This window comes from Hipposideros armiger, unplaced genomic scaffold (genome assembly GCF_001890085.2).
Source record: "Hipposideros armiger isolate ML-2016 unplaced genomic scaffold, ASM189008v1 scaffold_58, whole genome shotgun sequence".
NCBI classification, from domain to species: domain Eukaryota; kingdom Metazoa; phylum Chordata; class Mammalia; order Chiroptera; family Hipposideridae; genus Hipposideros; species Hipposideros armiger.
The window spans coordinates 3324062-3335127 of record NW_017731408.1 but is presented as its reverse complement, the minus strand read 5'-3'; the positions used below and the strand labels follow the sequence as shown (position 1 = coordinate 3335127).

At 47.5% G+C, this 11066-nt stretch overlaps 1 protein-coding gene across 4 annotated transcripts in view; it reads right to left on the bottom strand.

Moving 5' to 3' along the window:
- The window catches only part of FHDC1 (FH2 domain containing 1), a 39845-nt gene that overhangs the window by 25279 nt on the left and 3500 nt on the right, over positions 1-11066 (bottom strand). Inside the window, exons 1-2 of one of the 4 annotated variants that reach the window (XM_019641255.1) lie at positions 10911-11030; positions 3814-4424 (exon numbers count right to left, since the gene is read on the bottom strand). In XM_019641255.1, coding sequence (XP_019496800.1) covers positions 3814-4296 — 483 coding nt within the window. In that variant the 5' untranslated portion in view covers positions 4297-4424; positions 10911-11030. Of the gene's footprint in view, positions 1-3813; positions 4425-8962; positions 9048-10366; positions 10586-10910; positions 11031-11066 lie in introns of those variants that run through there. The other 3 variants (XM_019641251.1, XM_019641254.1, XM_019641252.1) reach the window with 3 other exon arrangements.

Genomic DNA, 11066 nt, shown 5'->3' with positions numbered 1-11066 from the left:
CATAACAAAAGATGAGAAAGAATGACTGATACCTAAAATTACAGTGTGTGAGAATAAAATATTACTTCTCATAAATTTAGAAGAACCAATCTTCCTTCCATCTTTCTTCTCTCCCTTCCTCTTTTTCTAATAAATGATTTTAGTTATTTCTTACATGGTATAATGAATTAATATTAATTGTAATATTACTAAAGACATAATGAATCACCTCTAGTGTTTCAACATTTGTGTCTTCTTTTACTTTATTTCAGTTTTATTGAGGTATAATAAATAAAATAGTAAAGATATTTAAAGAGTATCCTGTGGAGACTTGATATACATGTGCATTGTGAAAAGAATCCCCCCATCTAGTTAATAAACACATTTATCACCTCACCTATTTATCTTTATTATTATATTTTAGTGAGAACATTCAAGTTCTACTCTCTTAGCAAATTTCAGTTATACAATACAGTGTTACCAACTGTAGTCACCATGTTTTACATTAGATCCTTGGACCTTACTCATCTTACTGTGTTTTCTTTGTGAATCCCAATTTTGATCTATCATATCGATACCTTGTAAGACAGCCCCTTTGCTTCCTCGGTTCAGTTCTGTCAGCTGAGTTATTTTTAATTTCTTTCAAGGAAACCAAATCCTTAAGACTGGCCCTCCGCTTAAGAGCGTTTTAGATTCTGGAGAGAAACAAGTACAGACCCAAAGAACTAGTGTGAGGCTGAGTAGCACTGATAATAGTTGGATGGGAAACTTCTCAGGGGTGAGACCAGCGAACTCGGGGGGAAAAGGTGGAGTCTGAGCTGAATCTTTTTATTATTATCACCAGTAATATAAATTTGTTATTTCTAATTACTTTACTACAGCTTAATTGTTATTGTACCATCGGTAGCCTCTTCAAGTTAATTTTTAGGTAACGAAGATATAAGGATAGTAATATTTCATAGCCTTTTACTCCCTTATTAAATGTTCTAATTTACTATTTTCAATTAGTTATTCTTCCTAAATTCAGCGATTCCCAAACCCAGCTCTTCCCTATCTTCCAGAAACTTCTTCCTTTGGAGTGTAATGGAATTTACTTGTAATGCTTTATAAGCCCTTTAAAGTATGAGCCAACCACGTAATGGCAGCTCGTTTCTGTACAAGATCATTATATTTCAAGGGGACATAATCTGATCCTCGGCACGTTTGAACCTCCAGAATTATGGCCTGCGGGATGCCATGTTTCCAGGCTCAGGATAGGTCCGTCTGCCAAACATGCTGTCGAGGGGCTTCTCCAGTCCACACAGAACAGACAGGTGGTGAGAGCTACTACTTTCAACCCTGGACTCCACCTACTACAGAGTGAATTAGAAGATTTATGACTTTCCCTGTTAGACTATCTCTCTTCTGAGTTGTAATTTCTTTAGAAGAAAATCTAATCAAGGAAGAAAATAGCACCAACTGTATTCTACTAAAAAAAGTATAGATAATCCTTCAAGCCATGTTGGAGATAGCATGAAAAATTGAACATAATTCTAGCTAATTCTCTGTTATGTGACAATATTACCTAATAGGCACTTAAATCCATGTATCCATGTACCTACACTACTTTTGCTACGTGTGTACTGAAGATTTGAAGTTAGATTGTTTGAGTACACGGTCATGGTGATTTAATTTTTCTTTCTAGTGTGCTGTCTCTCAGATTAGGACCTGCAAGTGTTAAAAGTAAAGATATTTGCAAACCCCTGTCCATAATAGCATTATTCACAATAGCTAAAAGATGGAAGCAACCCAGGTGTCTATCAACGGGTAACTAGATAAACAAAATGTAGTATATACATACAATGGGATATTATTCAGCCTTGAAATGCTGACACATGCTACAACATGGACGAACCTTGAGGACGTTACGCAACAACATGGATGTTTCAGTGCCATGGAACTAGACGCTTTAAAACGGTTAAGATGGTAAACACTGTTACGTGTATCTTACCACAATTAAAAAAATAATTATTCACTTTCAGATTTTTTTTTAACTTAAAAAAGATGATAATAAAGCTGTGCCTACGGTCTAGGGGTGTTGGGAAGTGAGGAGAAAGAGCCCCCCCTCCCCACCCCCCCGAATTTTAGATCTGGCCTACAAATGGATATTTCTGCTTCTACCACAGCTGGAAAAAGAGTGCCACACTCCCTGCCACTTCCCTCCCTCTCTCCACGGTCCTTAGCCCCTCTCGAATTCACAAACATAAAGCAGCAAGTTCCTCATGGTCCCATGAACTACCATTTGGCAAAAGAAGCAGATACAGTTTACAGAGGCCAGCTGCCTCCCAGCAGTGTGATGGGCCAGGCCCCCTTCTGTGTGCCCCAGGGGCTTTTCTGAGACACACACACGCTTTTCCCACACGCGCCCATCCACTCTTTCCTTCAAAATTCTTGAAATTCAGTGAGTGGAGCTTGAAAAACAATGGTAAGCAATGACCTACCGCACAATAAGAAATCCCTGCTGGAAGCTGGGGCAAGGGCCAGGGTACTAAGGAAATGACTTCTGGCTCCTTCCAATACGGAAAGGATCCACTAAGAAATAAAAGGACTTGGCATAAAGGAGCGAGCCGGGAAAGCACCAGGATTGTCCTGAAGACTTCTTCTCAAATTTATATCACAGTTTACAGTGAATTCTAATCCCAGCATTTCCCGTATTTTATAATAAATAGATTCTTGGCTATTTCAATAGGGGACCCTACCACCAGCTTCAAGGGCCCCCCGAGTGAATTTGTGGCGTGAAGTTAACCTGTTCCTGCGCCAGGCAGAGAAAAGAGGTCAATATTGTCGCCTCAAGAATTCAGTAATGCAGGGAGCTGTATGCTGCTTCATTCCAGAGCCCTGCCTACTCTCTTATCTCGTCAGCTCCATCTCTGACCTATTTTCTCTGCTCCTTTACAACAGATTAAAAAATGATGCATTTCTGTTGCCTTTTGGGAGGGGAGGGCAGGCAGCATTCTTTCCTTTTAATCCCTGGTTTCCTAATTTTTTTCTTCTAGCAAATAGGGGTTTCTTAATTTACTCTCATGTTTCTACTCAGAGTGTACTTACAAATGCAATTTTGGATTCCGTTTCTATAACATACAGTGATTTGTAGCTCTGACACCATGTTTTCAGTTAAGTTCTTATAATTTGCTAGCTTTATTTATTTATTTTTTCTCAACGTAACGTACTGAGTGATAACTGAAAATATGCTTCCTAGAAAGTCTACTTGAAAATATAGCATCAGGCTGTGGCTCTCTGGAAATCTCTGTTCCACGTTGGCCATAATTTAATTCAGAGATCTGAGGACTGAAGGCCATCTCCAAACACTTGTACAAGGAAAACTGGAGGGAAACATAAGGATAAAATCCTAAGGATGTGTGTTAGTTAATGATGCTATTTAACAAAACGCATTTTGTCTCAGAAAGCTCCAGTTCATCACAGATAACTGAGTTTAGGAACTTAGGTTTTTTTTTGTGGTTTCAATGGAGACGAATAATCCTGGATTCCAATGAAGTGCTCCACCAGAGGAAACCGCAGCAGATGTGCAGAGCCAGGGCAGAGCTGAGAGGCCAAGAGGAAGGCCCACAGCATGCTCTCTGCATGAGGTCATGCTCCACCGAGATGTCTGGGAGGGTCCAGCATGCTTGCTTCCTACATTTTGTTATTACTCAGCTCAAGTTTATCATATAAGGCCCTTCCTATCATTCCCAGAGCACATTCCCTTGCATTCCCTTATTTCTTAGGGATTCTAGCAAGGTGTGAAACGTACCTAGACTCCCAAACTCAAAACAATGCAGCGTGGCCTAGGCTTACCTCCTCTCTAGCTTCCCTGAAGGACGAATTGAAAGTTCCTCCTCTCCTGGAAAGGGAAGGCTTGGTGGTATCTTCTTGCTGCCCAAAGAGCTCCTCAATGGTCTTTGTGTCGATCTGATAGCGATGCTGCTGCCTGGCTGCCAAGGTCCAGATGTTGGTTTTGCCGCGAACTTGCTCCTCTGGAATGGTTTTCCAAAAAAAGCTTCTCATTCGCTTTTTCTGACCAACATGGCTGTAGCCGTTCACGTGAGAAGTTGAGGGCAGTTCCGGAGGGGGAGGTGGGACCAGAGGCCCCTCGGGCAGGGGAGGTGGTGGGGGAGGAGGAGAGGGAGGAAACCCTTCCCCAGCATAAGGACATGGAGGAGGTGGAGGGGGTGGAGGAGGAGGTGGGGGTGGCGTTTGCCCAATCATGAATCCAGCTGCCGTGGCCAGAGTCCCATTTTCTTTATCACTGACCGAGGAGACACAATTCATAACATGCATAGTACTGTTGCCGGCTAAGAAGATGATTTCTTGACCTTGGGGAAGCAGACTCAAACCTCAAAGTTGGGTCATGCTTTTTCCACGCGCAAGTCTAGAGAAAAAGGCGTGTTGCGTGTCATCTTCAAAACCTACAAAGATAAAAGAGCTTTAAAATCAGTGCAGGAAAACATTCTAATACTAACGCTTCCCTTCAGAGGCCAGTGCCAGTCTTCCTAGAGTAGCTGGATATTAAAATTCAATGAGGGACAACACCTTCAAGAGAGCATTAAAAGGGCCTAATACTTTTCTGAATGTGAACCAAAATTTACTACCTGGAAATGCTGCCAAAACAGCAGCAAAAAAAATCCAAGTTGGAAACCTTCCGTTAATCAATAAAACACATATTTACTGAGAACCCGCTAAAGCTTGAGCAAGTATTGCTCACTTTATGAATAAACTACTTATTCATTACCTGGCTCACTTTCTTCAGGAAATGGATACTCAACCCCTGGGGAAATTACCCAAATGGCTTAAGCGGTAGGCGTTAGCGACCCTGCCTTTCTCCAGTAGGGACACGTCCCATACCAATCAGTTGGCATCTCCCACCTTGAACGTAATAGGCAGGGCATTTTGAGATGATAAAATAACGGCCAAACTCATCCCCCTGGAGTCAGGGCCACCATGTTCCTGCTCCACTTGGTGACATGGCTTCCACGCAAACAGAGAAAAGACCACGAGGCCCGAAGATCAAAGGTTCCAGCCTTAACTCAAGCTTTACCGCTTCCCATTTTAGACACATCATTTCGCTTCACTAGACTTCAGTTTTCTTATTTGTAAAATTAGGAGGTTGGGATACATTACAAGACTTCTGTCATCGCTTCTGATGCTATCATTTTGGATTCTAGGTAAGCCACTGTTTATAAGCCATCAGAACCTCTTACCTGCCTCTTCTGCTTCTGCTGTGACACTATTAGCCAAGAAGACACACACACATAAGGATAAGCTGTCTGTATCACACCTGCCACATGCCGATCCCTTATCCTCACAGTTACTGACTTATTTGGGAGTCAGCGCATTTTTGCCGACTTTTAAGTGTTTGTTTTTGGTGTTGGGTTGTTACAGACCTGATGTGAAAACGGGTCAAAACAACCACATTGCTTCATATATGAGGACAGGTAAGTGGGGACGTGGAAGAAGGGACTCCGGGCAGGCTACAGAGTGAGCATCCCCAATGTGGGTGTGTGAAAAGGGGACTGTTTCCTCCCGGTCATAAAGGGCCAAATGGAGGGGCTTTTTAGACTGGACTCCTGAGTGTAATGGTCTTTTTACAGCATCACTGTCAAAGCTCACACTTACAGACACACATTGGTCAAACAATACTGGGTAACGCAGGAGTAACCTGTCTGATATCACTAATTCAAATATTATGAAATGTTTTACACAAAACCCCATGTAAAAGGCAGGGTAACCTAAGAGCGGACAGTCCAGAAACAGACTGCTTTTCCTCAGATCCTAGTTTTGTTACTTCTTAGATGTGCAACCTGAGGTGACGCAGGTTATTAACCCTATGTTTCAATATCCTTATCTATAATATAAGGATATACCATTTCATTGTCTTGTGTAAGAATATATGAATACGTGTACAGTCCTTACCCAGATGCCTGTATATAGCTATTATTAACAATTGGTGTCATATGTACATATGATTTCTCTTTATTTTCATAGGCATTACATTTGCTTTAAAATATGTATTGGGTTTACAGATAAAATGCTAAGGCTGCTAGAAACCTTCAATATTTCCATTCTCTGCTTTCTAAGTTACTAAGTTTGTGAGATTTGTCTTTCTTTTAATACTCAGTGATTGTATATTAAATTAGTTCTACATTACAGCAATGGGTGTTTTTTATAAAATGTTTGACTAAGTTCTGAAAATTATATACGAATAGAAAATAGCATTTCTAATTATTAATTGGATAACTTATTTTTTTTTTTTACCATTTTAACCATTTTTAAGTGTGTATCAGTGACATTAAGTACATTCAAGGGTTCTGTAGCCATCACAACTGGGTAACTTTTTAGAAAGTAAAACTGAAAATATTTATCCAAGCCAACTTATAGCTCGCTTGAGATGCAAGTGGCTTTTAAAAGGAGTTTTCATAATTATCATTAGGGGCATAACTAGGTTGTTCTCATAGTTGGCACCCCTAAAGCAAATGACTCATTGTCAATTACAGTTTATAGTTATATTTGAACTCTTCTTTTTTCAAGACTGCACAGGTAATCTTGGCAGTTTACCCTGACATATTTTAAAATACTTCTTCGTACATGAAATACCTCATGCTAATCCTCCAATTCACTAATCATGTAAAGAAGAATTGCTAATCCTTCAATTCCAGATATGCTGACTTGTTTATAGATTATCCCTGTTAAGAATGGTGTTAAAAGCTAAAAATGTCTCCATCCTAGAAAGCAATAATAACTCATTCAGTGCTGGGTAAATATATGCACAGATGTGGCATTAAACCTCACATAGCAAAGGTAAAGAGGGATACTAATAAAGTGAGAAAGACGATACACTCGGAGGTTGTGCAACAACGCTGTCTTCTAATACCAAAGCTCCAAAGGATGCAAGCCTTTCTAGTACTATGTGTTCCACAGGGGAAGTGCCAGACAAAAGCTTGTGGAAGTAATAAGTAACTTGTGTTAGCTACGCATTGGCAGGATTCTAACCGCTGCCCTATCATGGGAAAGAACGCTATTTTAAAAAGTTAAAGGAACAAAAGAAAATTTACAACATTGTTCCTGGTATGTTGTCTGGCTAATTATTTTCCCAGGGTAACATACAAGAATTCTAGGCCCCCCCAACAGTTTCTAATGACTAAGTTCTCCAGCAATGATTAGCTAAGATGCTAATGCTTTTACTACCAGCATCAACAGAGCTTCAACAGGGCTTCCCCCTTGCCCAGGATTTCTCCTATCAGAGAGACGGTAGGAAAGAGAGCGTGCAGACAGACATTCTAACCCTTTCCACGGTCTCGGGAGATATTGAAACAGAGGACAAACGAAGAACATCTGATTTACTAGGGTACTGTCCACAGTAAAGATGCAAACGGAAACTCTCCAGGTACCCGAGGAGAGCACAGGTGATGCGGCAGACCTAAAGACACTGGCTGTTTGTGGCAGCTGGTAATTGCCAGCACGGACAATGGAATTAGCCTTGGCTCTGTCTGGAAAACGTCAAGTGTCCATCAGTCTTCCCCCAGGGCAGAGAGAGAGAGCTTGTATTTAACATCTCACCTACAGGTTTGGACCTCATCAGCAAGGGAGGATGGCTGCTCAGGCTGACAAATGCCCAGCTTTGAGTCAAATGGACAGCTGTCACAGTAAGGCTCTGAAAATGAGAATGTCTCTGCAAGTCCCCTGAGTACTAATCATCATGACCCATCAAAGGTGTGTCTGAGTGATGGACCCTTTGGGGGAGGCCCTAGCTCAGCTGAGCATCTTTTAACTATGTGGGTTTTTAATAAGGGGACGCTGGGACCATGTACATAGCCTTTATCTAATCAGCAAGCAAAAGTCTCAGAATGAAAGTATTCATAGGGTCCTCAAAGAAGCCCTCTGGCCCCTTCTTAAACTCTCCTGTCTGAACAGCTGGCGCAACTTTGCTCTTGGTGTCAGAAACGCAGCCGAAGCTCTATTCTCTCGAAAGGCATGGATGGGAGGGAAGAAAAAAAGTATGTGTGCTTCATTTCAGTGTATTTAGGAGGAAAACATGTTCCTGAAACTCGGCTCAGAGCTCAGAGCTTCCCTGAAAGAGGGTTAGTAGTGACTTGTTGCTCAGCTGGTCACTCACCCCCTAGGTCAACAATCATCAAAGATAAATGCTAAGGAATACCCACACCAGAAAACCTTTCCCCTTCATTGCTGACATGTGTCATAGGTGAGGTGGGGGCAGGAAAGGCTGACCCACATCTTTCTGCTGACAAAAGGCGGCACAGCACACCAGGTTTGGAGAGAAGAGGCAGAGGACCTTACAGCCCTCTTTTATTTAAGGGAGAAGAAAGGGTGGAGAGAGTACAGGCAGCTCTAAAATATGGAATTTTCGCTCTCCACTAACTCACTGGGAAAAGGCTCTTCCCCTCACCCCAATCTTTCAAAACCTTTCTTGATTATTAAACACTGAATGTCAACTACACAGTCGAACCAGAGCTGGCAACATCCAACTCTTCACCTTGGCACTCTGACCAGCAGTGAAAGAACCCAAGACTGTTTCCAGTCAGCGTGTTTAATCTACAGCACAACGTAAACACTTCACGGATGCCTCGGAACCCAACACCCTGAGAGCAGAGAAAGAACGCCTGTTTTTGAATGTGCATTTTCAGTTTCTCGCAATGTCCCAAAACCAAGGGGGGAAAAAAAGACCAACGAGCGCCCAAGGATCCTCTCTAGAGAGAAGGAAGGAAGCGCTAGCTGCTCATTCCAGGCAGACAACCGTGGGTCAGGAGAGGGGGTCACAGACGGCCGCACCTTAGGGTGCAAATCCACGTTCGGGACTAGGTCCTGAAGGAATATGCGGCGGAGGACACGGGGGTAATGATGTCTTTCAAAAAGCCGGGACACACAGTCGTTGTCGAGGTCTTTGCACCGGCGAGCGGTCCACCGCGCCCCTCCCGTCCCAGTCACTCACCCAAACTCGACCGGCTCCGCCACACAAAAGGCTCGGAGGGCGCCGCAAGCCCCTGGCCGGCGGCGGCCACGCAGCGGCGGCCCCGTTCAGCGTGCGGCGACGGCAGCGGGGACGCGAGTGGGAGGTCCCCGCGGGCAGCACGCGACCCCGCGGCCGCGTCCTTATCTGGACTGCGGCGGCGAGCGGGCGGGGAGGCCGGGGACGCCCGTGCGCCGCGTCCACAGATAGACGCTCACACGCGCCGCGCAGGCTCGTCCGTGCTCGCCGCGGCGGAGCCAGGGCGCTGCCGGCTGCCTGGAAGGGCCGGACCTGCCGCCTCCTGGGGGCGTCCGCCGATCTCGGGGTGAAGCGACTGGAGCGGCCGCCGCACCACCTCGCCCCTCCCGGCGGGCCGGGGGGTCGCCGGACCCCGCTCCCTCGGCCCGAGCGCTCCAGCTTCAGAGCCCCTTCGCCCCTGCCATCCTCTCCCCGCGTCTGCCCCTCCGCAGAGGCGGCCGCACAACGCTCCCAGGAGCGGGAGGAGGGAGCTAACCAGGAAAGGTGCCTCTGTACTTGAAGCGAAAGGGGGGTGGGGTCTCCTGGTTCGTGGACAAGGGCTCCGTCCCTTCCTCGCGCTTCGGCGGCGACACTGCCCCACGTCCGGGGGCTGGGTCCGGGGCGCGGGGGAGACAGCCTCACGGCCGCACTGCGGATCCGCCACAGGCAGCAGGGAAGAGCCGGCGAGAAAAGCAGCGAGGGGAGACTCCTGGTGTTTGATCCGAGGATTAAACCGAGAGCCTGCTGTCCCCAGACTGGGGGCGCCGCAGCGGCTGGGGGTGACTCGCCAGCCCACCCTCTTCCTCCCCAGACTTGCACAAATGAAGGGCGCAACTTCCAGCCTGAACTTCGCACGGAGTGCTAGAGCGACAGCCGCCCGGTCCTCCTCCGTCTGCAACCCTCGGACGCCGTCCTTGCCAACCCCGCACCCACTGGCAAGAGGGGCAAGCCGTGTGTCCCCGCTGGCCGGGGACCTGGCCCGCGCCCCCAACCGCGCGCTCCTGAACGGGCGGAAGTCAGGTGGATGCTTCGTTTATCCTAAAGCCGACCCAGGTCCGACCCAGGAGCATCCTGCGACCTCGCTCGTTCTCCGGACGCGGGTCCGGACCTGCGCGTCTTCGCCTCAAGGGACCGATCGCTGTCCTCTGCGGCCCAGGCAGTACAGCCGCTAAAGTCACCCAGGTGGGTGTGGAGGGGCTCAAACCTCCCCAGCCTTCTCAGTGAGGCTCGAAGGCAGCCGAGACTCGGCGCCCCGGCCCTGGGTCCTGGCTGATTTTCGCCCCTGGCCCTCCCGAGCCGGAGAGTCGCCGGCTCCGGGTGCCCCCAAGCAGCGATCGCGACAGCTTCGGCGGCGCGACTCACACTCACCCGCGGCCCCCGCTCCCTGTGCTCGCTCCCAGCGCCGTCGCCGCTTCCCAGGTCACTGCAGCCTCGGCAGCCCCGAACCGCGAGGGGGCAGGGCAGTGCGGGGCGGGGCGCAGCTGCTGCCTCAGGTAACAATGCTAAGAGGCTGATCCCAGCTCCCGCCTCAAGGCCAGCACGCCCCTTTCTTTTCGGCCCCTTCCTCCCTCCCACAGCTCCGCCGCTGGCGTGGCGGCCCTCACCTACACCTGCGCGGGGCCGCGAGGGGGCTGGAGGTTTGGACGCAGCCATCCGACAAGCTGCTCCCCGCATCCAAAGGCTGGAGGACCAGACGGTTGGCCACCGAGGGAAATAGGGGCGGCGGGGGGCAGAGATATACGGACTGTGCAGAAGAGCCAGGTATCCTCGTGGAAGCACAAAAGGGGAGGCGCCAAGCTGGCTTCTGAACCCCCTTCCACAAAGGAGCCTCTGCGGCAGCCTCCTCCGCGGACACGCGCGCTCCCTCCTGCACGCACACCCTCCGCGTGCACACCTAAACGCGCCAGCTCACCCCCTGCTCCACGCTTGTTTCTCCCCGGAGCAGTAGGCAGGACTTGGGCGAACGGTCCCAGCCCGCGCAGCCGAATCCTAGCCGGGCAGGAGCTTCCCAAAGGTCAGCTCCTCTCCGGGGCCTGCCAACATGGAAGTTTACTTTTGTTTTTTTTTT